The sequence below is a fragment of the Psammomys obesus genome, unplaced genomic scaffold (genome assembly GCF_907164565.1).
Source record: "Psammomys obesus unplaced genomic scaffold, mPsaObe1.curated_primary_1811, whole genome shotgun sequence".
NCBI lineage: Eukaryota > Metazoa > Chordata > Mammalia > Rodentia > Muridae > Psammomys > Psammomys obesus.
In genome coordinates this window covers 6,606,419-6,632,582 of record NW_026592732.1, presented here as the reverse complement: position 1 = coordinate 6,632,582, position 26,164 = coordinate 6,606,419, and the positions used below count along the sequence as shown (strand labels likewise).

At 40.5% G+C, this 26,164-nt stretch overlaps 1 protein-coding gene across 1 annotated transcript in view; it reads left to right on the top strand.

Moving 5' to 3' along the window:
* The window catches only part of Cntn5 (contactin 5), a 1,192,645-nt gene extending 1,166,786 nt beyond the window's left edge, over window positions 1–25,859 (top strand). The window contains exons 22-25 of the mRNA XM_055615494.1: window positions 7,019–7,205; window positions 7,681–7,793; window positions 18,382–18,550; window positions 23,973–25,859. Of these exons, the coding sequence (XP_055471469.1) occupies window positions 7,019–7,205; window positions 7,681–7,793; window positions 18,382–18,550; window positions 23,973–24,073 (570 nt within the window). The 3' untranslated portion in view covers window positions 24,074–25,859. The remainder of the gene's footprint in view (window positions 1–7,018; window positions 7,206–7,680; window positions 7,794–18,381; window positions 18,551–23,972) is intronic.
* Window positions 25,860–26,164: the final 305 nt, after the last annotated feature.

The following is a 26,164-nucleotide window of genomic DNA, read 5'->3' as shown; positions in this document are numbered from 1 at the left end:
AGAAAGATGATACCTAAAATATAGATGATAGATCACAGATGAGTTAGCTAGACAGAAGGTAGATAGATAGATGATAGATAGATAGATAGATAGATAGATAGATAGATAGATAGATGATAGAAAATAGAAAGATAATAGACAGATGATAATTTCTTGCCCAAAAGAAAAAAAGTAAGCTCATGGTTCCAGGTTTTCAGGAAATGAGTGAAAACAAGTTTTTTTTTTCCTATACTTTAAAAACATTTCAGGATATGAAGAAAACAAAATCAAAATCAGAATGCAAATAGCCAAAATAAAATACTCATTAGGAGCAATAAGATATGAAGTTAATACTGTTAAATGTTTTTAAATTTTTATTTTATTATTTCATGTGTATGGGTGTTTTGCCTACAAGTATGTCTGTGTGTTGCATGTCTGCCTGCTGCACAGGAAAGTTAAAAGCGAGCATTAGGTCTCCTAGAATTGGGATTACAAATGGTTACAAGCTGCCATGCAGGTGCTGGAAATGGAAGCTGAGTCCTCTGGAATGCAGAAGGGCTCTTAAACACCAGGCAGACTCTCCAGCCCCAATACTGTTAAATATTTAAACTGAGGCTTCAAAGTAAAAACCTAAGAAATAACCTCAAAATGCAGAGTAAACGTGCCAGAAAATTGTGTTGTGAAAATACAGAGGATGGTAGATGTGAAGGACAAAAGAATTTGAGCTCATGAACACAGAGAACTACAGACAAAAAATATTTGCAGCAAAAGAAATACCCAAAAATATGGACAAAAATCTCAAACACTAGCTGAAAAGCAGCAAACCAAGTAATCCAATTAAAAAATGGGGAACAGAGCTAAACAGAGAATTCTCGACAGAGGAATATTGAATGGCAGAGAAACACTTAAAGAAATGCTCAACTTCATTAGCCATCAGGGAAATGCAAATCAAAACAACCCTGAGATTTCACCTTACACCCATCAGAATGGCCAAGATGAAAAACTCAAGTGACAACACATACTGGAGAGGTTGTGGAGAAAGGGGAACCCTCCTCCACTGCTGGTGGGAATGTAAACTGGTACAACCACTCTGGAAATCTATCTGGCGCTTTCTAAGACAGTTAGGAATAGTGCTTCCTCAAGACCCAGCTATACCACTGCTAGGTATATACCCAAAGTTTGCTCAAGTACACAAAAGGGATACTTGCTCAACCATGTTTATAGCAGCTTTATTTGTAATAGCCAGGACCTGGAAACAAACCAGATGTCCATCAACGGAGGAATGGGTACAGAAATTGTGGTATTTTTACACAATGGAAATACTACTCAGCAATCAAAAAGGAGGAAATCATGAAATTTGCAGGCAAATGGTGGGATCTAGAAAAGATCATTCTGAGTGAAATATCCCAGAAGGAGAAAGACAAACACGGTATATACTCACTTATATAGACCTATAAGATATGACAAACATAATGAAATCTGTACACCTAAAAAAGACTATCAAGAGAGCAGACATGGGGTAAGATAATCAATCCATGTTTAGAAAGACAGATGGGATGCGCATTGAACATATGACAGGAGTCTACTGAGCACATCTGAAAGACTCTAACTAGCAGTGTTTTCAAAGCAGATACAAAGACTCATGACCAAACCTTCGGCAGAGTACAGGGAATCATATGAAAGAAGGGGAGTTAGTATGATGGGGAAAGGATAGGAGCTCCACAAGGACCAAATATATCTGGGCACAGGGTCTTTTCGGAGACTGTCATTCAACCAAGGACCATGTATGGATATAGCCTAGAACCTCTGCTCAGATGTGGCCTGTGGTAGCTCAGTAACCAATTGGTTTCCCATAGTGAGGGGAACAGGGACTACTTCTGACAGGAACTCAATGACTGGCTCTTTGACCTCCCCACCCCCCAAGGGAGGAGCAGTCCTGTTAGGCCACAGAGGAGGGCTTTGCAGCCAGTCCTGAAGATACCTGATAAAACAGGATCAGATGAATGGGGAGGAGGTCCCCCCCCATCAGTGGACTTGGAAAGGGGCACAGTGGAGATGAGGGAGGGAGGGTGGGATTGGGAGGGAATGAGGGAGCCGGACACAGCTGGGATACAGAGTTAATAAAATGTAACTGATAAGAAAAAAATTAAATTAAATTAAAAAAAATCTCAAACATTGAACAAAACCAAAAATCTTTATTTCCTACCTGACATTAATAAAGCTATATGTCAATTATGTTTTAAATAAAAAAAAATATTTTAAGATGACAAAAAAATATCAAAGTAATATTAAGGATCAAAAACATACTATGTATTACACATAGCAAACATCCTAAAATATTAAACACCAGGAAATATAACGCCTCACACTGAGAGAGGGAAGCCAAGGAAAGTGCTGTGAGTGAGGTTCCTAAGAGTACCGAAGCGCACATGCTCGCTTTCCTGAAGAGGCTTACAGCCCTTGACTGGCTAAGAAAACTGCTGCACATGCAGCTCACATGTACCAAAACTAAGATTCAAGTGTAAGCCTTCTGGATTCAAAGCCATGGTCTGCAACATGAACATTTTCTTTTATGTATACATTTCTGTTGAACAACAATAACAAATAGTTGTCTGAAACCTAGTGTGGCATTTCTGTATTAGAAGCTTAATTTTGCTCCTAAATTTCAAGCCCATAATCTCCTTTCTGGGATCTATTCTAGGGAATTAAGATGATATGCTAAAAGCAACCTGCTGTGAGTTAGCCAGAGCAACACTTTTCTGAAAAGCAGGTTGGGGTCACTAAGGCTATTCCTCAGTGGTTAGAGAGCCTGCCACAGGAGCATAAGGATATGAATTCAGATCCCCAGAACACAGCATAGGCCGGGTGGTTATGACACCTGCCTGAAGTTCCAATTCTGAAAGGCAGGGACAGGATCCTAAGCAAGCTGGCAAAAGAGATTGTCTAGAGCGCTGAGGTCAGGGTGTGAATGAGAGAGCCTGACTCGGTGAACAAGGTGGAAAAAAGCAAGAGAGCCCTAACATCAAACTAGGGCCTCCACATGCTCTCTCTCTCTCTCTCTCTCTCTCTCTCTCTCTCTCTCTCTCTCACACACACACACACACACACACACAATCATCACATGTCCATATACATGGCCCCCCACAACATATGGCCAAATACCTGCATGCAGGCGCACACACAAATAGAAAAATAATAAATTAATTAGAGTAAAAGTGATTCAAATGTTCCACAGTGAGATAATGGTTATGTTTTATTTGTTACATGTATGTACGTTAGGAAATCTTTTAAATGGAAAGGTATTTAAGTACAATAATTCCAGGGAATGAAAGTAGAAAATAAAATTATAGGTATTGCATACATACATAAACAGGAAGAAAATACAAAATCCTGTGAGGGTAATGACACAGCAGGGTGTTCATGATGCTGATATTAAGTACCTTTTTTAATTAATTTTTTCCTGATATACAAAACATCCTGCATATCATTGTACTTTCCTTTTCTTTAGCGTTCTATATATTTATCTCTTTTGGTGTTTTTAACTTCATTACAATAGTTTCACATATGGAACTCAAAGTTTGTGAGTTTATGGAATCAATATCTGATGGTGGAAAACCAATGAGGAAAGTTCCAATTTCATCGAGTGTGTGTGATTTGCTATTACTTTGTAGCCCCAACCAAAGCTTTAAAAATCACTGAACAAATAATATATTTCATTTCAATTTTTTTATTATCTTCCACATGACAAGGCAAAAAATTACAAGTTTACTATTAATTATAACTCTTTTGATCTTTTTTATTTTGTATGTATTAAGTAATGAAAACTTACATTTCCCTCTGGGAAATCTAAACCTCAAGGTGTGAATTCAGGTGGGCAGAATCTTTTTTTCTCATTATAATCAGTTTCTCAACACAGACATTTGTTAGTTTACTACAGACGTTTAATTTCATAGTGGTTACTCAGAACCATTGAGTAAACATTCGTTCAATCTTCCAAAATCCAAAATGTGTAATTTTACAAAAACCTGCAATGTGCTTAATTTAATTACTCAGCTATATCAAAATACACTTAATTACATTTAAAATAATGTAACTGGTTAAGAGACATTAAGACAGAAGCTAGAAAACCAGATCCATCACTGAAAAAGAAAAACGTGTGTTCATTCAACCAGAAACTTCTCAGCCAACTTCTTAGCTTGAAAATAACTTGGACTTTTTCTTCTGTTCAAAATATCCTCAGAGTCCAGGAGAGACAAACTAGTCTTTGGAATTGGGAATAATGGGGCCAGCGGAATATGAAAGGCAGAATGAGGGCTTTCCATTTTAGAAAACTATTTTTCTGACGCTCACTCCCTTGACTGTATGCTCTTCCAATTCTGTGCGGAGACTGGCCAAAAAGATTTGATCATTTTTCTAGCCCTCTTCATATATAAATTAGAGGTCGCTACAAATACGTCAGCCTGAGCTCAATGTGAAGAGCTGATAGCCCTCCTTTAAGGAGGGTGTATTGTATGAGAGCAGTTAGCAAAAATTGAGACCGCGCGTGCAGTGTGATTGCTCAAGAATGCTCTGGAGACCAAACTCCAGAAACACAAAAGACAAGGCTGATGATTTTAAAAGCATAAAGTCATGAAGGCCAGAAACTAAAGCCGTTGTCATGGTTAGGAGGCCACTGAGGTTGCTACAGTGTGACCGGGAGGAAGCTGCCCTCACCTCAAAGCCCCTGTGATTATTGCCAGATCCAAAATCCCACCATGTATGAGTGCTTTGATTTAAACTAGCAAATTTGAAGCAACGTGCCTACTTCTTGGGCCCCACCAAGCCAGTGACTAGGAAACAAGGCATGCATTAATGCTGCTGGGAGAGAGAAATGAGAAAAAGATGCCTCCAAGTCTTTGCCCACAGAAGAGCAGAAGGGCAAGACTTCGCCATCCTGCTCACTTCTGGTGTCACACTGCGCTCACCTGCTTCCTAGTGGCCAAATCCAAAGCTTGACAGAACCCAAATTGCAAGAGAGAAATACAAAGATTTCTTCTCCATCGGCAGGGAAAAGTACAGCAATGGAGGGTAGACTAACGGGACTCCAACGCTGCCTCCTGAGCATCTGCACATGCCCAGTCAACAGTCACCAAACGCTTCAACGGAACAAGGGAGGTACGCGGTGACCTACACAATATCATGTCTAGAGACGAAACTGCAGTCACTCTCTGCTGAAGTTGGAATATGATTTTTCCTTACAGTCTTAGTGTCTGACCACTGTGTTCCCAGCGCTGTTTAGGAGGATTGTGGGACCTTTAGGAGGTGGAGCCTCCCAGAAGGAAGCGCGTCGCTGAGGGGCGGGGCCTTGAGGTTTTAGAGCTCTCCCTATTTCATTCTCAATGTGCTTTCTAACTCCATGATGTAATGTGATTTGATGCCCTCACTTCTGTTGGTATGCCTTCCCTGCCATGCTGGGCCATGTCCTGTTGAACTTCTAAGTTTCTAAGCCTAAATAAAGCCTCCTCTACTTAAGTTGCTTCTTATCCGGTATTTTGGCCACAACAGGAAAAAAAAAAAAAAATAACTGATGCATTCTGTCTCCAAAGAGGAAACCAAAGGAACCCTCATCAGCCATGGCATGAAAGTTTATTACAGCTCTAATAAATTCTGTTAAACCACGCACTGCTGTATTAGATACGAGGAGGCAACACCGGCGCATATTTATAAGCATGTTAATATAAGGAACGCATGGCTGCTCTAAGGTGGTGGCTCTACAGTCAACGAGCTTGCTGCACTAGCAAGAAGTACAGATCTTGGGCCCACATCGCATATAAATGCTGAGGTGCAGTGGCCCACCGGTAATTCTAGCTTCTGAAGGCAGAGACCAGGGATTCCCAGAGCGAGCTGACTAGCAACACCAGCTAGTTGGTGAGCTCAAGATTTGATTGAGACACCTTGCCTCGGAGAGGAATCAAGGACGATTCCTAAAATTAGCCTGGGGCTTCCACATTCATGGGAACAGACAAGCACACGGGTTCAAAAACCTCACACATGCACCTGAAAAGAAGAAAAGGAAAAGGCTGCAGGGTCATTCTGTCACTGTCTTCTTCCTCTTCATGGGCTTCTTTCCTTAGCCAGCATCTAGACTGGCTCAGGTCCCCAATCCTGGCCTCCCATGTCACAGCCACTTGAACCATGCTGGAGAAAGTCTTCAGGTTCCAGACTCACTCCTCATGGCCCACCTTTCAGATCAGCAAGCTCAGCTAAAAGAGAATCTGGAAAATGCCGTTTGGCCTTCTCAACTCCACAGCAGCCATCGAATCAGAAGGAAGAGGAGATGGGTGCAGGTGCTGCCTCTGCCATAACAGCAACTGAGGCTTGACTGGCCCGCAGGCTTTCTCTCAGGAACCATTAGGAGGTGAAGTTCTAGGGTTGGCGGAAAGCGTCATAGGAACAGATATCCAGCGTATCAAAGGATTAGAGCTGGTCAGACCTCATCGTCACAGAAAGATGATCTTCCTGCAATCCAAGCCCTAACAGAAAGTGGCTGCTGTCTGCCCCTTCCAGACCTAGCACGACTTCAGTCCATTAACCCACTAGAAGGTATCATGTATGTTCTCTTCCTTTAATACAAGCTGTTGTAGTTCACCTTCCATGCAGGGTTTCAAAAGGAAACACTGCCCAGGCCTGTTTTCCAGACACTGTCTCCATTGCTTCATGATAAATTGTTGTGCTGACCTGGTGGAGGATAAGTTCTTCCATTTCTTGGCTTTACTCTTTCACACCAGGATATGTTTTAGCATCTGTAACACTCCCAGGATACAGTGAGCTCAGAAGCAAACCAAGGCCATGAGGGTCACTGCGGCTTAGGGCTGTACATGGGGACGGTTAGAGGCAATGTCTTCCTGGACTTGATCTCAAGGAACATTTGGTTGGGGTGGGGGGCAGTGCAAGAGGGCAGGAGTAAGAGGGGAACAGAGGAAAGAGGAGGACTGTGCCAGGCAGTCGCGATCCCAGGGAAATTTTAAAATGAATTTGTCTTGTGATAATGTGTTGACAGATTGGTTACTGGAAAGATATGGAGCCAGAGGACTCCGCAGAAACAGTCAGAACCAGAGGGAATGAGTCATTCGTCATGTTGACTGGATTGGAAGGCCACACACTCTATCACCTCACAGTCAGGGCTTACAATGGAGCGGGATATGGGCCACCCAGCGGGGAAGTGAGTGCCACCACCAAGAGACACCGTAAGTGACCTGGGCTTTTGTTTGTTTGAAAGCCACGTGATCAGAGGCCGAGGGAGGTGCATAATAAGTGGAGTCACAAGGGAGTCTTGCTTCAGTGCTCATATCTGAATTCCAAAACCAGCTCAAAAAAATTTTGCATTCACAGTTTGTAAAGGTTATCATCCTGTGAAACAAGGCTAAGCGATTTTGACACAGAAGGGAGATAAAAGGATTCAAGTTCAAAAGCTCAGCAGAGTAGCTATTAAAATGACACTCCTGGAGCAAAACCCTCCTTATCTGATTCCAGCTGGAGGGAAGCCTATGGCAGTAGCCAACTACCAGACCCATGGAAATCCTCCAAACTGAAATGAAATGCATTTGGGTGGGTCAGCTCATGCTTACTTTTCTTTTCTTTCTTTCTTTCTTTCTTTCTTTCTTTCTTTCTTTCTTTCTTTCTTTCTTTTCTTTTTTTCTTTCTTTCTTTTTTATCTTTCAGCCCCTAGTGAGCCACCTGGCAACCTCAGGTGGGAGCAACAAGGTTCTCAGGTTTCCCTGGGCTGGGAGCCAGTCAGACCCTTAGCCAACGAGTCTGAAGTCATTGGTTATAAGGTTAGTATCTTTCATTCACAGAACAATGCACATCTCGGGACTGTGACTGTTATGGTGGACTGAGAATGAGACATCAGGAATCCTCTGAAAAGCCTTCTGCTTTCTTAACAGCGTTTTCTTCTTCATAGATGTGGGTTTTTTGAAGCACGACTAGATGTTGACCCTTTTTTCTTCTCACCCCAGCCTCCATTTTCTCACCCATCTCTTTCTCCTTAATCCTCTCTACCCCCTGGTAGACCAGTAGTTCTCAATCTTCCTAATACTGCAAATATTTAAGACCATTCTTCATGTTGTTCCAAACCATAAGACTATTTCCACTGACACTTCATAACTGTAATTTTGCTACTATTATGAATCATAATGTAAATTTTTGATATTCAGGATTTCTGATATGCGACTCCTATAAAAGGGTCATTTGACCCTCAAAGAGGTTGGGACCCACAGGTTGAGAACCATTGCCCTAGACCATGTTACTTCTAGTTCATTCTCATATATACATGCATGGTTTTGTATTTTGTATAGAAAAACCTATGACACACAAATGGGAAAACATGTGGTATTTGTCTTTCTGCAAATTTGGCTTAACTTGCCTAACACGATTTATCCCAATGGTATGCAGTGTCCTGCAAACAACATAAAGAAAATTCCATTGTGTCTATTTTTCTTATCCATTACTCTGTTGTTGAACACCTCAACTGGCTCCACAATGTAACTATCATAGATAGTACTATAGTCATCACCAATGTGCAATTATCTCTGAGATGTCTCAGCTAAGAGACATCCTTTGGTACATAGGTATCATGAAACTGGGTGGTGTGGACCATCTTTTCATCATATTGACATCATATGTCAATGTCTTAGAGTGACTGTTTTCCTGTGTGGGAGGCAGCAGTCAAACTCAGCTCCAAATCCATAAGGCATATGAACGAAAATGGTAGAAAAAAAAGCAACAGTATCCTGAATTCAGGATGAAAGCAATTCATGTGACACAGCCCTGTGGCACCTGGTGCTAAGTGGAGGACCCTGGCCTATTCTTCCAGGAAACTTTGTTGGCAGATGAGAAAGCCTGGACCTCTAAGGCTGAATCGGATGATTTTTCTGTTAAAACAAAATACAAAAATAAAACAGAAGAATGCAGTGCTGGGGCCAGCACGTTAAATAGGAAGAAGTCCGAGGAGAGAGCAGCAAGCTACAAAAGGCACATTCCACGCATAGCTTGCCTTGGGTTTATAGGAGATCTGGGCGTGAAAACCTCTACGCAGCCAGACAAACAATTTTGTTTAAAAATATATGTGGCCTATGGGTTGATGTGTCCTAATTTCTAACTTTTGTTCCAGATCATCAGAGTTTTTAATATTAAACTCTGTGTAGAATTACCAGTTGAATATTATAGTAGGGTTGACAGTGTTTTTTTTAATGACAGTACTGAAAACAATTAGGAAATTGCTCTTTTCTCAGAAATAGTGGTGTAGTATTTCCTGCATAAAGTATTAAAAGTCTGAGACTTACCACAGACACAGCTACAGATGGAACACGCACCCATGTATATGCACAATGGGTGTGTGTAATGGTATTTTCCCCATGTATTCTGGCTCCACTCTCATTTCTGTGGGTGCTACACAATACCCAACAGAAGCAACGTGGAGAAGAGAGTCTGGAGCTTACGGCTCTGCTGTATAGGAGAGGTCAAAGCAGGAACTTGAAGTATCGCATCCACAGTAAAGAGCAGAGAAAAATTAATGAGTGGATCCTTGCTTGCTTGCTAGCAGGTACATTCCTTTCTATTTTATTTCTAAGACAGGAATCCCTGCCTAAAGAGAAGTACAGCCCACATTGGTTACACCTTTCAACATCAATTAACAACCAAGAAGACCCCCCATCCACATGTCCACAGGCTGACTTGAACTTGATAATTACTTATTGAGACTCCCTTCCCAGGTGATTCCGGGTTGTGTCAAATTAGCAATTAAACCAACCAGCATGCCCAGTGACACTCTGACCTCTTTGCAGCCATTTCAACCCCCATGTCTGTGTTTGTCCCACCCCCATACTTTATATGCCACGACTAATTTCCCAACGATGTGGAGCACCTTGAAGGCAAGGACACGCACCCTCAACACCCTTAAAAGAGGTGAAAAAATTCATTAATTTCAACCCAGCCAGGAGTATCTCATGTAACTATTCATCTGTGGGTTTTATTAAACATGTGTTTTTTTTTTTTTAGCATAACTTTCCCATGTATTGTGTTATGACAGACAAAGATCATTGGCTTCTAAGTCAGACAGACTTTAGTTCAAATTTTACTTGGCATAATTTTGAATAATTTTCTTAATGTTCCTGAATTTCATTTTCTTCCATTAAAACTGGTAAAAAAAGAATGACATGAGCAATATTTATGCTACAGTATTATCTTGAGGATTAGATAATTTATATAAAATAATTTGATGTTTGAGAAGCATATATTGAAAAATAGATGCTATTTTTTTTTTAATTGGAGGAGACTAGGTGAAAACTGTTAAGTGTATCAACAAAGGAACCAAACAGTTCCTGTTTCTCTTAGGGAAGATCACTCTCATCACGCTGTAATACTCTGTTGCTGGGGAGGAGCCTTCAGCATGGCTTAGCTTAGTCCTAGAAATGCATGAAAACAGGAGCACATATTGCAAGATGTTTCCCTTTCGTTTTCTTGAAGCACTTCCACATCCTTAAATCTCTGAAGAGATTGGGATAAAGGAAGCTACCTGCCACAGGGAGTCAGCCCTCATGCACATTTTTTGGTTTTACACCTTGTTAGAACCTCTGCCAACAAGGCAACACTCAGGAGAAGAACTATGAACTCAAAGGGCCCCTAGATAAGAAGGCTTCACACTACACAGCGGGCTCAGTGCGGGGTTCTTCTGACACAGGCACCACCCAACAGGACTGTGGCTGGAAACAATAACTGAGAACATAAACAAAGAGCTGTAACTCAGGGAACAACTGTGTTGAAGACTGACAGGTAACGTAGCGCAGTCTCAGCCAGGGTCTCCTCCGTATAGTGGTCAGACATCTGCAGACACTCAGGGAGATTGGGGAGCAGTACCTCCCCTGTGATTCCAGCTGTGTTCCAGAAAGCCTGTGTGATGCCAGTGCCTTGACACTCCACCTCCCCGTAAGCATGAAATATCTACAAAGTAGAACAGAACACATTAGACATTTTTCTTTCCACAAGGTCATGTAAAGCCATCCTAATCTACTAAAACAGAATTTGCTTCTGGTATCTTTGGAAAATTCAATTGGTATTCAAGGAAATTGGGGGGGAGGAGGGTTTTTCCTTGTACAAAGGTCCTCCTTCCTCCCCAGAGAGAGTTCCCACTCAGAGAACACTCAAGCTGCTTGAATGAATTCAGGGCAAGAACCTCAGGCTACGAACCAGGAGACAAACATGTTCTACTTCCAGTTTACACCAAGAAAAAAAAAAATCTTTCTCTAGGTTAAAATCCTCCTTATTTCTGTCTCTATCATCCAACCTGATTCATCACTAGGAAGAATAGGCATTAATTAGGCGCAAAGTTTACTAATTTTCAAGTGGCCCATCAATATACATGGAAACTTTCCCTTACTTTTACAATTTAGTTATAAGCTGAGGCATTCTCCCATCTGGCAGTTATGTAGCCCAAGAGTTATTTCACATCTGATGAAACTGGAACACTCACATCCATACTTCTCCATTTCTTCAGAGTTTATGAGTCAATGGACACGACATCCTATAGCTTTGAATCCTGACATTTTTATAGTCTTTCATTCATTCTTTACCTCTTCTCTGCTTAACAGTTTAAAGACTCATAAACTGGTATACTTACTTAGGTAAAGTACATAATGTCATTATGCCATCTACATTTGATTATATTCAACATTGTTTATGATAAATTTTCTTTTTAAAACATGAAATAGAAATAACTCAAGCATGTATATGGAGACGTTTGAAGAAATGTTGGGGATCTGGGTATACTACTTAGTTTCCTATTGGTTTTTTTGTTTTTGTTTTTGTTTTTTTTTTGTTTTGTTTTGTTTTATTTACTTTGCATCCCGATTGTAGCCCTCTCCCACCTTTCCTCCTGGGCCCATCCTCCCTCTCTCCTACTTCTATCCCTCTCTCCTACTCCTCAGAAAAGAAAAGCTGCCCCTACCTACCCACCCCAGCACATCAAGTCACATCAGGACTGAGCACATCCTCTTCTGCTGTGTCTTGGCAAGGCAGCTCTGCTAGGGGGAATTGATCAAAAGCAGGCAACAGAGTCTATGTCACAATTAGCCCCTATTCCCCTTACTAGGAGATCCATATGAGGACTGAGCTGCCCATCAGCTGTATCTGTGTATGGGTCTAGGTCCATTCCAGCACAGTCCTTGGTTGGCGCTTCAGTCTCCACAGGCCCTCCTGGGCCCTGGTTAGTTGGCTCTCTTGGCCTTCTTGTGGCGCTCCTGTCCCCTCTCTTCTCCCCACTCTTCCATAAGACTTTCTGTGCTCCACCCAATGTTTGGTTGTGGGTCTCTGCATCTGTTTCCATCATGTGCTGGGTGGAGCCACTCAGAGGACAGCTATGCTAGCTCCCATCTGCAAGCATAGCAGAGTATCATTAATCATGTCAAGGGCTGGCTGTCTCCCACAGGGTAAATCTCAGGTTGGATCTGTCATTGGCTCGACATTTACTGAATCTCCGCTCTATTTTTATTCCTGTACATTTTTAGGCAAGGTAAATTTTTACGGGTGGATTGGTGTTCCCCTCCCTCACTAGGTGTCATTTTCAGTCTCCATGACCATTGCTACTAGGATTCTCAGCTAGAGTCACCCCCATATCTCTCAGAAACCTACCATGTAATAGGTCTCCAGCTTGTCACAGAAGTGCCCCCTGACCCACAATTTCTCTTCTCTCTGTAAGCCCTTTGTCCTCCTGTGACCGCCTCCCCACCCCATTCTCCCCAGTTCTGATCTCTACCCTCATTTCTCTCCTTGCTGTGTCTCCTACCCTGTTCCCACTCTTCAACAGCATCTACTGTCTAGTCTGTTTCCCTTCTGAGTGAGGCTTAAACATTCTCCTTTAGGTCCTCCTTGTTACTTACCTACTTTGGGTTTGTGAATTGTAGTATGGCTATCCGGTACTATATGGCTGTATGGATAATATCGGCTTCTAAGTGAGTATAAGCATGCATGTCTTTTGGGATATGGATTACTTGACTCAGGATGATCTTTTATAGTTCCATCCATTGGCCTGAAAATTTCAAGGTGTCTTTGTTTTTAATACTTGAGTAGTATTCAAGTGTGTGAATGTACCACAATTTCTTTATGTTGAGGGACATATGGGTTGTCTCCAGATTCTGACTATTGCCAATAAAGCTGCTTTAAACGTAGTTGAGCAAGTGTCCTTGTTGTATAGTTGAGTATCTTTCAGCTGTATGTCCAGGAGTGGTATACCTGGGTCTTGAGGTAGAGCTATTTCCAGTTTTCTGAGAAAGCACCAGATTGGTTTTGAAACTGGTTGTGTAAGTTTGCACTCCCACCGGCAATGGAGGAGTGTTTCCCTTTCTCACATCCTCTTCAGCATGTGCTGTCACTTGAGTTTTTGAGCTTAGCCATTCTGACTGGTGTAAGACGGAATCTCAGAGTCATTTTGATTTGCATTCCTATGATGACTAAAAACATTGAGCATTTCTTTTAAGTGCTTCTCAGTCATTTGAGATTCCTCTGTTAAGAATTCTGTTCAGCTCTGAACCCCATTTTTAAATGGATTATTTGGTTTGTTGTTTAATTTCTTGAGTTCTTTATGTATTTTGGTTATTAGCCCTCTGTCAGGTATACAGTTGGTGAAGAACTTTTCCCTAACTGTAGACTGCCATTTTGTTCTATTGACAGTGTTCTCTTTACAGATGTGTTTCAGGTTCATGGGGTCCCATTTATTATTTGTTAATCTTAGAACCTGGGCTGCTGATGTTCTGTTAAGGAAGTTGTCTCCTGTACCAATAAGTTCAGGGCTCATCCCCACTTTTTCTTTTAATAGATTTAGTGTTCCTGTGTTATGTTGAGGTTCATTTTTTATCCAGCCACTTTACTGAAGGTGTCCTCAGACTCCATGAGTGCTGGGCTCCACCATCTTGAACCAGGACTCTGTGTGCTGTGATTGTTCAGCAGGTCTTGACAGGGAGCAGGTAGAAACATGGACAGGAGTCTGGGACCATGTCCGTGACATTTGAGAACTGTCCTTGGGAAAGCAGGAGGTATGGTATGATGAGGCTGGCACTGTGGGTAACTGGAACTTGGGAGTCATGTTCAGGTAGGGATAAGATGCTGGGTGACTGGAGCTTGGGGCCTGGGAGCTGTCCAAGGTATATCCTGGAACTTTGCATCCCTAGTTCCGGGGATGTCTCCTCTAATCTGGGAAACACAAACCTTGGCATTTTAAAGTCCAATGCTGGCTATTCAGTTAGTCCACAATTAGAGATCATGTTTGCTGGGCACCGCCATCTTGGACCCAGAATCTAGTTTCCTGTTGTAATAATGATTATGATCAAAAGCATCTTGCTGAGAAAAGTACTTGTTTGCCTTACACTTTCACATCATAGTTCATCATTTATGGAAGCTCAGACAAGACACTCGGATCCACAGAAGTATGCTATGTTCCTTGTGGTTTTCCCAGCTCCCTTCTTTGTACCATCCAGGACCACCTGCCCAGGGATGGCACTGCACACAGTAGGATGGATGGGCTTTCTCCTACCAACTCTCAATCAAGGAAATGCTCTCATAGACTTGCCTATGGGTCACTCTGACGGAGTCACCCTCTCAATTGAGGTTTTCTCCTCAGCTATAACCTGTGTCAAGTTGACAAAAGAAAGAAAAAACAGGTACAGTGTGTGAGAAAGGAGGAAGTTCCCACCAACTTCTCAAAGTTGCTCATTGGGAAGCAGTGACGTTCAAAGTCCTTTCAGCTACCCTACAGCCAATTGTCCTTATACTTTCAAATGTCTATACAAACAAATTTTTTTTGGGGGGGGGGAGTGTATTTGCTTTTTGAGGCAGAATAGGAGTACCAGGCCAGCAAAATGGTTTGGTAGGAAAGAGGCTTGTGACCAATCTTGTCTCCCCAGTTTTATCAGTAGGACCTACATGGCAGAAGGAAAGAACCAACTTCTACAGGTTGAATCTGAGCTCTAAACATACACCATATATGTGTACACACACATGTAGACAATAAATAAATAAATGTAATAATTTTTAAAATATAGCAATACTAAGGAAAATTTTATTACAATCATTTTTTGTATAATCTAACATTTTTTGAATAGAATTTGAAACTCAGTTTGACATTACAGTAGACAACTTCTTTTATGAATAAAGATAGCTGTCAGTATAACTGACAATCTAGAAATGCCCCGATTCCTCAAGAACTCCCTGGCCTCCTTAGTGTCAGTAACTGTATTTGCCATGTCTTTATAGCTCTTTAGTCCTTTTTTTTTTCTTATTCATTTTTCTCAGTCAGCGTTTTCAACTGGGCCAAGTTGCTCTGAAGTACTGAATATACCATTAGTTAGTTAAAGCTCTTTACTGATATGTGTTACTTCTTTGTACATACTAATAAAAGCCACATTTAATATCAAGCTCTTTCTGCAACTATTAATTGGCTGTTATTATAGTTCTGCTATTTCTGCCTTCTGTTCCCAGATCTCAACTGATCCACAGCTTTCTTCCACCTCTGTATTTCATAGCAGCGTGAGGTGTGCAATGCTGGTCCATGGTTTTCCTCCACCTCTGTGTTTTATAGCAGTGTGAGATTTGCATTCCTGGTCCACAGTTTTCCTCCACCCCTGTGTTTTATAGCAACGTGAGGTGTGCATTTCTGGCTGCACTTTTCTTTGTCACAGAAATTGTAATTTATTGAACCACATTAACAATGTCTTCTGAAATCCTCCCTCATCTGCCAGTCCTCGACAATTTACACACATCTCCATTCTCATCAGTTTACTTTCCAGTTACCACATGTAGGTGATAGGATTATAATTCATGACTGTGCTGAAGTTAAAATCAGAATCTTAAATCTCATATACTTGTGATTTTTATGCCTAAAGAAACTGCTGTAGCCATAACACAGGAGTCACCAAATCTAAGCCCTCATTCTGTGTGTTGCTGTGTCACCAAACATTTCCCACTACAGTACACACTACCGTTGGTTGTACTGTGAATTTGTGTCTGACATTAGAGTGTGTCAGAAAGGTAGGCCCCTATTCTCTGATGGATATTCAAGAATGGTGCTGTGTCAAGTAAGGTAGAACTGTGCACATCATTTGTGTGTCTCTTCAAACTATAACACCTTTTTCCAGAAAGGATTTAAGTACATATAATTATGGAGTATTAGATACTCAGTCACTTTCCTATAGACTCGGAGTAAATTCAGATACAAGAATAGACGCAATATATGTTACCAAAGAGAAAGAAATGATCATGTCACTTCACACATCAACATAGAAAACATTGCTTTGGATCTGGTAGCATATGAATTGATTCCAGAACTTGGAGGAAGAGGCCTGAAGATCTGAAGATCTCTGTGAGGTCAAGACTGCCTTGGTTTATATGAGTCACAGGACAGCAATGGCTAAATAGTGAGACCCTGTTCCAAAAGACAAGACAATCATAAAATGCTGCTTTGGGAGTTGAGAGATGACTTAGTAAAGTACCACACAGGAATATAGACCTCATCTGAGAGTCCAAAGAAAAAGCCAGGCAACTGAGAAGGTGTAGATAAGAGTATCCCTGAGCCTTGCTGGTCAGCCAGGCTGTCTGAATATGTGAGCCTGTGATCCTGCTGAATTATTGTGTCTCAAAAAAGGGCTAGATAGCTCTTAAGAAATAACACCCCAAGTTGGCTTGTAAGTTCTGTACTCACATACACATGAACCCCCACACTTCCCACCCAACCCCACCCAAAATTCTGCTTTTCTGGGGTTTCTTTTGTTGCATGCAAAGTTCAAGTCCAATAACATGTTTTCTATAAGAATGTGTGTGTGTGTGTGTATGTGTGATTCATCTTGCTTCAAGAACATGAAATTTAAAACACGTCATTGGTAGTAAACAATGGTAGTAATAGGAGTGACTTTTCCCTATTATCTTGTGTGCACCAGGTCCCATGCTCTATTTCTGTCATGGGCTCTTGCCCGTTTAACTCTTCTAACAAAATCATGAAATGGGAGGTATTATTTCTACAAACAAAAGAGTGGATTTGGGTTGAGAAAGGTCAGCAATTTACCCAGTCAGGTAGGCTGGAAGATTTTGGTTTGGTTTCACAGAAGACTGTTTTGAATGCATATTTGCATAATGACCAAGCTTCTGCTATTCCCATTAGGCAAAGCAATCATAACACCAATAATTATGAGAATGCATAAAAACAACGAAAACGAATAAAAATGCACTTAATGTATCTTAACTGCTGCTGTCAGCTCTTATATTCCGCCTGCCCATTATAATACACTATTACTGGAGGAAAAAGCACAAGAAAAGCATATCATAGTGAGTAGTTAGAAAGTAATCAATGAACTAACCTAATAAAATTTCAGTCTTAATTAGCCACAACCTTTTCTAAAGGACCTCACTGCCTCTGTAGCCTCCGTTGTGTGATAAACAGGATGATACTGTGTCCACATTTGTGGTCTGTTCTTCATATAAGTATGTTTAATTATGCATTTGTGAACACGTACCAAAATAACTCTGCAACCCACTGTCAACCAGCAAAGTTCATCAGTACACAAACCTCTGCCAAAATAAAAAATGAGTACAATTTTGGGTCTGTTTGTTATGTACTAGATTGAGAGCTTTATTTTTAAATGCTTAACAATTTTCTCCTTACACTTTTCCATTCAAGCAGCTTCCAAGCCATTCTTTACATTGTTGTGTCTCCAAGAGTGTGTTGTGTTACAGTAGAAGATGCCCCCAATTGCATTGTTAAGTGTCTCACTGCTATTAGGGGGCCTGCGGTGAACACATGGAGAATGGGTTCTTATTCTCGGATTCGATGTGCAGGCTTCAGCTTTTACTCCTGACTTCTTATTACCAACTTTTCTAATCTCATTTCTCTTGTTTTTCATGTGTTCTATTTATTGCGTGACTACCATGGTTTCTTATTGAAGAGGTTTGGGATACTTTTTTTTTTTTTCTAATCTTCTCTTACATCTGGAAATCTCCATCTGGTGAATTGTGTATTTATGTTCAGATTTTTGATGGAGTCTTACACTGTAGCTCAGGATGGCCTTGAACTAAGGACAGCCTTTCTGCCTCACACTCTCAAGTATACTCAGATTCCTGCTGCGAACCAAGATGTGTGCTTCTAACTTAGCTTCACACACTTAGCTTAGGCACTTTCTCTTCTTTTGAGTTCTAGACAGATGACATTCTCTTCCTGTATTGCCTTTGTCCCTATCAACACATCTGTCACAGTGTGTCACCCTTGCTTATGTATCTAAGCAGAGGAGCCCTGTGCCCGGCTCATAGTGTGCTGTGTAGTAGGCAAAGAGCATTTGCAATGCCAACGGAATAACAAATCATTCAAGCCTCTGTTATTGCTCACAGGTTTTTTATAGGCAAGAGGGTCACAGCAAAGGTCAAGTTATTGAAACACAGAAACCTCAAGCTGTCGTGCCTCTCCCTGAGGCCGGAGTCTACATTATTGAAGTCCGAGCATACGGTGAAGGAGGGGATGGAACACCTAGCTCCCAAATCAGGGTACCTTCATATTCAGGTAAGTTTGACATGGCAGGCTCAATTTCATGGACTTCATTGATGCTGGAGGTCCTAAATCTTCTCAACATTGAAGGATAAATGGCAGAATTCAGAATTTTTTGAGGCATTTTTTTTCCTCTCTGCATTTCATGCCACTCTGTAATTAGCAAGAATGACACCTATAATCTAGAAAGCAGGCAGTGTTTTTATCGGGGTGTACTTTTTATAAAATTCTTTGCCTAACCTAAGATAAGTAGTAACTAGCCCCTGTGTTTTGAAAGTTGTGTTTAGACTGACAGTATATGAGTTCGACATACCTTCCTCTCTATTAACACGAAATAAAAGTGAGCTTACAGGTAAGGCTTGTAAAATTAAAAATTAATATTTATTGATTTCTAAACTAATGACAAATTGTAGTTATAATTTTTATTATTAGCACTTAATGGTATTGTGCAGCGATTCCCAACCTCAAAGAACACGCCTAATGACGCTGTAGAAGGCACTGTAAGTGGCTTACCGTATTAATACACTCATCACAGACAGTCAGACAGAGGCACTGCTCATGACTCTATTTTGATGCCACAAAATGAGATTGATAACACACACAGCTGAGGAAAGGATAACACTGAACTTTGAGGAAAAGCTCTTGACACAGAACTTGATTAATCCAAATTCCTGAATGGAAGTTTACAGAACTACAAAGCATGATTGACAAGAGCCCATGCACCCAGCTCAGCCTCAGTGTCTTCCTTTGAAATGGTTGAACATGAGCAAAATGCAATGAGCAAAATTGTATGTATGCATGCAGTTCCCAGACCGTATATAAAAATAGCATTATTTTCGAAAACAAAATGCCTTATTTTAGAGGGAAATGGCAAGTCCGATCTCCAGTAATCATCTCAAATCACTGAGGGAAGGTGTAGATTGAGAGATGATATATGTAGATATATATAGAGAGATACATACACACATATATAGATGAGATATAGAGATAGATGATATATAGTTGCATAAATGAAATCAATAATAGTAAAGCAAAAATGATAAAAATTCTAGAGATCTGGGTAAATTCTATGTTTACTAATTTTTTTTGTACAACAAATGCTACTTTAAAATGAATAAAAAAAGCTGGCTCTGATGGCACATATTTTTAATCCCAGCACTCAGGAGAAAGAAACAAGCAGATCCCTGAGTTCAAGGCCATCCTGGTCTACAAAGCAAGTTCCAGGACAGCCGAGACTACACAGAGAAATTCTGTCTTGAAAAACAACAAAACATAAAATAAAAAGACATTTCAAGATGTGGAAAATCTGGCTTTCTCATATGTGTAGGTGAAGAGATCTAAGAACTCATATACCTTGAGGTCACACATAAACCTCATGCATTTTACGCTTCATTTTAATAAAAGTGCAGAAATGGTAATAATGTCTTCACATTGATTAATTGGCAATTAAGCCATTCATGTGAGGTGCTGAACTTTCAAGAGCAGCTTGAGGGACAAGAAAGTTTTCTTCCTTGCCATGTTGCCAAACTTCTAATAGCAACACAGCAAAACTTTGCTGACCCATCGTCCTGTGCCTGATATAGTGCAAGATGTTTTCTGTTTTAGCTCATTTCAGTGTGCGTGTGTGTGTGTGTGTGTGTGTGTGTGTGTGTGTATGTGTGTGTGCTTGTGGATATGTGGGATGTCTGTATGTGTGCTTCTGTGTGTCTGTGTGTGTGTATATGTATATGTGTGTGTCAATGTTTGTTTCTTTCTGTGTGTGTGTGTGCTTGTGGCTATGTGTCTTTGTGTGTGCTTCTGTGTGTCTATGTGTGTTTCTGTGTGTACATATGTGTGTTAATGTGTGTATATCTCTGTGTGCATGTATGTATGTGTGTTTGTGTGTGTGTGTGCACGCACTCACACATGTGGAAGCCAAACGTTGGTGTTTAGTGTCTTCCTCTATCACTCTCTGTCCTGGTGTTTTATCCCTGTGAAGAGACACAATTGACATCAAAAGCTCTTATAAAAGAAATCATTAAATTGGGGTTGGCTTACAGTGAGAGGTTTAGTCCATTGTCATCAAGGAGGGAACATGACAGCATGCAGGCGTACTGGAGAAGTTGAGAGTTTTACATCCAAGTCTATAGGTAGTGGAAAGAGAGAGAGACACACACATACTGGGCCTGGCTTGGCCCCTTACAACATCAAAGTCCACTCCCAGTGACACTCACCCCCCAAATAAGACTACACCTATTCCAACAAGGCCATACCTCCTAATCCTTTGAAATAGTGCCACTCAGTCGTGACCAAGCACTCAAATCTATGAGTCTATGGGAGCTATTCTTATTCAAACCACCATGATCTCCAACTTTGAATTTCTTGTATGTATATGAAGTTTTTATCAAACCAGCCCTCATTCCCCCTTTTCCAACTCCTTCCTTAGCCCACTCTACCTCCACTTTCCCACCCCAATTTTAGGTGCTCTTTTTAAAACTGACTGAGTCCACGTAGTGTTGCAAGAACTGTAATAGGGGAAGGCTTATCAGGGGCCATGCCCCTGAAGAGAATTGACTCTCCCTTGGTCAGTAGCAATCATTGCAGAAGGGGGGGTGGGGGCATGCAGAGAAAGGTTAAAAGAGCCAAACTGGGAATAACTATTGAAAAACAACGTATTCCAGACATGAGAGCCCTGTTGCTCATATGAACCCCAGCTTTCTTTTGAAGATAGGGTCTCTCACTTAGAGTTTGCTATATTAGCCAGAGTGAATCAGCAGGTCCCTCGGGTTCTTGATGTGGTATCCACAACCTCCACCTCTGAAGCCTCACAGATCTGAACTCACAGGTATACCCCACCAAGCCCAGCTTCTTGTAAGTGTGCTACAGATATGACCTTAGTAACTCACACTTGTGTCTCATACTGACCCACTGGGCTATTTCTCCAGCGAATACAATGTCTTTTGAATTAGGGATTTTATTATGCTGAGTCTCAGAGGTTCCTTTTCACTCAAACACAGGTTAAGATCACCCACAAGTTTGGAAGTACTTATACAGACTTTGATTCTCCCATTTATATATTAATTAACTTGTGATATCCATGAAAAATACCAAATTTTATGTCATAGCTAATAGCAGTTGGGCAGTTAAAACTTCCTAAATTCCAATAAAGTGAAATCTCAGAGTTTTATCTAACTTAGCCCCATAAAACCCAACTGAGGCTTTGTTTCATTCTTATATTATCAAAAACAATTCAGGATGGCCCATGGAGTGTGTGTGTGTGTGTGTGTGTGTGTGTGTGTGTGTGTGTGTATGTGTATGTCAGACTACCCTAATCATAACCATATCTCTGGTTCCCATTAAAAACTATCCTTTTAGTTAAAAAAAAAAAAGAAAAGCAAAGAAAAAAGAAATTTAAAGGACTAACTCGGGTGAAACAAGAGGGACAGCTTCACAGCTGAAGTGGATCTTAACCCCGAGTGCTCGTGGCTGTGTTTCAATAACATATCTAGTTAATGGGTTGATTTAAACTTGAGAGGTAGCCTGTACTCAGCATCATTAAAGACTCCTGCACAGGGTCATCCTGTACATACAGTTAACGCAGCCACCTCCACACAAATGGAAGGCGGTCTGGGCATGCTTTGCTTCTTTCAGCCCATGCTACTCCAGTGAGGCCTGTCATCTAACTAACCATTGTCATCATAACTCTGATGTGGCCGTGCACTTCACAATCAATACATGTTTGCACAAGATGAAATTACTCAAACTGCTCTAATATCCTCATGACTTTTGCTATTGCATTAGTGATAAAAATTGACCAAAGGAATAAAAAAAAAAAGAAGACTAATCATTCTACATGTGCATGGATGTTGTGGATGTTTGCACATATGGTTTATCAGCAGAATTATTCTTTTTCTCTGAAGTATGTGAGAAATAAATTTAAACTCCATATCTCCAACAACAACAACAAAAAACTATCCCTTTGATGTCCTTGGACTCATCTAACCAACATAGAAAATTTGACAGATTTTGGTAATTTTTTTTAATCCTTATTCTTAAGGTTAAACACAGAGTCAGGCACTGTGATGACTTTTGTCAACTAAACATAATCTAGAACCCTTGAAAAAAAATAGCCTTAATGAAGAATTGTCCAGATCAGGTTGTTCTATAGGCATTTCTTTGGGAGACTGTCATGATGAGACATAAATGATAAGGAAAGCCCCATATTCCTGGCAGGGGAGCCTGGACTCCATAAGTATGGGAAAGACATGGTAGCACTTCTCTGTGCTCTTAACCTTGAATGTGGTACAACTAGCTATTTCAAGCTCCTACCACTTTGGTTTCTCTGCAAGAGTAAACTGTGATGTAGACTCATGAGCTAAAATAAACCCTTTCTCCCCTAATTTTCTTTTTGTCAGTTATCTCGTCACAGCAACAATAAAGGGAACTAAGCGACTGCTGTGAGAGACACAATTCCAGGGAGCATCTGGACCTACAAACCTCCAGCTCAGTGCTTCAATCTCGTCTATCATCTCTTCGTTTCTTTACCCTCTTTGTTTCTAGGTTATAATATAATAACATTTCTTTCTTGCCTTTCTTCCCTCCAAACCTCCCATATACTCCTCCTTGTGCTCCTTCTAGTTCATGGGCTCCTTTTTCACTAATTGTTAGGCAGTACTTTTTCTTTTCTGCATCAGGAGAACCATGCTATTTACCACGTAGGAATGTTACAAAGATCAAGAAAGATAGTATGTATTAGTGGTTTATTACCATGCTTGTTATAGAGGAAGCGGTTACATCAGTCGCTCTGATGTTTCATAATATGTCTAGCCTGAAAAACCATTCTGAAGTTACTGTCTAAAAATGCCTTTTCATTTATGGGCACACGATGTTTTCAAAGTACTTTAGACCAATCAACTCAGACCAGTTAGTTCAATTAATTTAACTGCATATGATGATTTGATCTCAGAGAAGAACTTCTAAGTGTAAGAATGCCGATTTTTACAGACTTTGATAAGAGGATATAGAATTAAACTTGCTCAGCTGAAATAATAAAACACCCATGAATATAGTAAATAAGATATTTTATCACATTTTATATATGCAATATTATGAATTCATGTCACATCACACTTTTACTAGTTATTTTTTCCATTCTTGCTCTACAACATATTGCTCTACAACAATAATTTCATTTCCATCCATTGACCTTAAAATACATCCTAGTTGGGCACTAGTGGAAATCACCCATTCTCGTGTTAGACTTGTTTGTTAGAAACGGTTTAGCTTTTTAGTACATTTTGCAGATAGACTTCTACTTCCTTGTGAAGGCAGAGACCCCAGAAAATGCCTTATTTCATAGCAGAACCATGCCATGGGACAGAGGACCAATTTCAACCCATCACTCCTAAGAACGTTTCTTGCCACGTGGCTTCATTTGAGGCTTCTCTCTCGTTCACAGGTGGGAAAATCACAAGCGCTCAGTCAACCCTACACTCTCTCTCCAAGTGGTCCTCAGTAACACTGCTCTTGGCTTTGATGCTTCCTTCCAGTTCGTGGTGAAAGCTGCTCATGCAGTTTGCTTTTCTTTGCTTTAGCTTGAGAAAGCGGCAGCAGACAGAGCGCAGAATGAGTGGAGACCCAGGGTCCTGAGGAAAGCTTTGACACATGGGACTTCAGATGATGCACTCTCAGGAGTTTGGGGGGAGAATATGAGTTACCCATCAGGTTTCTCTTTGGATTTTGTAAATGGAGAGGACAGTTCTTGGTCCAATAAAAATATGCAGATTGTATGTAATGAAATTTTGTAAGCAAAGGTAATTTCTGTCAGATGTATTCTTAATTTTTTTTAATATGTTGGAATTTGATTTTCTACTTGATGACTCTGAGTGTCATCCAATTGTTACCAATGTGGTCTCTATAGCCTGCTCAAAAACAAATACAAATCTGAAAAGGAAACATGTTCTCAAGACTCTGAGTGTAGTGTTTTCCAATCTTTCCATCAGATCACGGCTTCAATACCAAACCAGCAGGAAATATGAGGAAATACTTCCGTTATTGGGATAGGGTAAATCCATAAAAGAATTCTCAAAAACTCTTGTATGACTGAATAGAAAAATAGCAAGATTTGTCAATAGGCCATTCTACATGTGCCCATAGAGTAAGGTATTAAGGTAGAGAATTTACATTAGTGGAAGTTAAATAGAAAGTGAGTCCAAACTGAGTTATTGTTTCCCACTGAGTAACATGTGGCCTAACAGCAAATACGGTCCATGTTTAATGTCAAAAGACATTTAAAGTCACAAAATTAGTGAGTACTGAAAACTAGGACAGCACAGAGCCACAAGTGCTAACAGAAAAGTACAAAGGACATGGGACAGGGATGCCCCATTTCTCTACCTGCTGTCAAGATAGACATGAAAGTGAGTGCAAGGCTTTCTTCTACTTGCAAATCATTATGAGGACAAGGAAAATTGGTGGAAGAACTAATGAAACAAATGATTAAAACAAAGAAAAATCTGAGGTTTTAGACACTGCTTTATATCATAGGCCATATACAAATGCTTCCCAACTACTGTATTAAGGCGGTTCTGTTAGGTTCAGTGATGTTCTTAAAACTGAGTTGTGAGAACATGTGTTACCACGGGGTTCAGCTAGTCTAGCCAAAGTCTGCATTGCTGGGTTCTATAGAATTGTCAGAGACAATCCCCATTGACTAATTCAAGGAGTCATATTCAGACTAAGAGACAGTTCACAGAAAAACTAAGTGAGATCATCCTACTTCATGATGTGTGTGTAGTATACACAGCACAAAGAAACACCAAGGTGGACATCATACCTATGGAAGAGTCCAGAAATGGTACTTAGACCAGCCTTGCTTTCCAGAAAGAACCTGGAGATGCTAGCTAGATGAGCAATGTTCAGATGGGGACAAAGGTAGATTCTAGAGCTTCACCTTTATATGGTCTCAGCCAATTAACTTTACTTGCATCTTTAATGACAAACAAAATGAAAATACTGAGCTTAAGTCAGTGACGCTGAGGGGTCTATCCTGAATAGCTTAAAAGAGTTTTCAGAGCACAGTGTAACAATCTGCCAACTATTCATACTCTGTTTGGAGAGAATTGTATCCCAGATAGCTCTAAGTAAAGACGGTCAATATAAAAAGATGGTTTTAGTCAACAGACTGTTACAGTAAATACTAAGACAGTGACTACTCAAGCCTATGAATAATAAAACCACGTGGCCTTTCTCATGTGCCTCCTGGGGAGTAAGAGAGGCTTAAGTTCACCAGTAAGAAGCAAAGATAAGCTTCCCCAAATATGGTGTCACTTGCAGGAGCAAATCATGCATCTGAAAAATTGTACAATAATATTTTTAAATGAATATGTTTTTCATATTTGGTAAATTGAGACTTTTTTCATTTATTATTGATGTTCTCATTTAGATTTACTGAAGAACCTTAAGAAGCAACTTCTTAACTAAATTCTTCTAAAAAAAAAACCCAGTAAAATAAAAATGTCACATCATGGCAACTTCTTATTAATCAATATTCCCAAATTGCTGGGGGATAGTATGTCTCTGCCTGAATATCCACATACAGAACATCTGATGTCATATTCTCACAGAAGTCAGAGATGTGGGGTGTTTTTA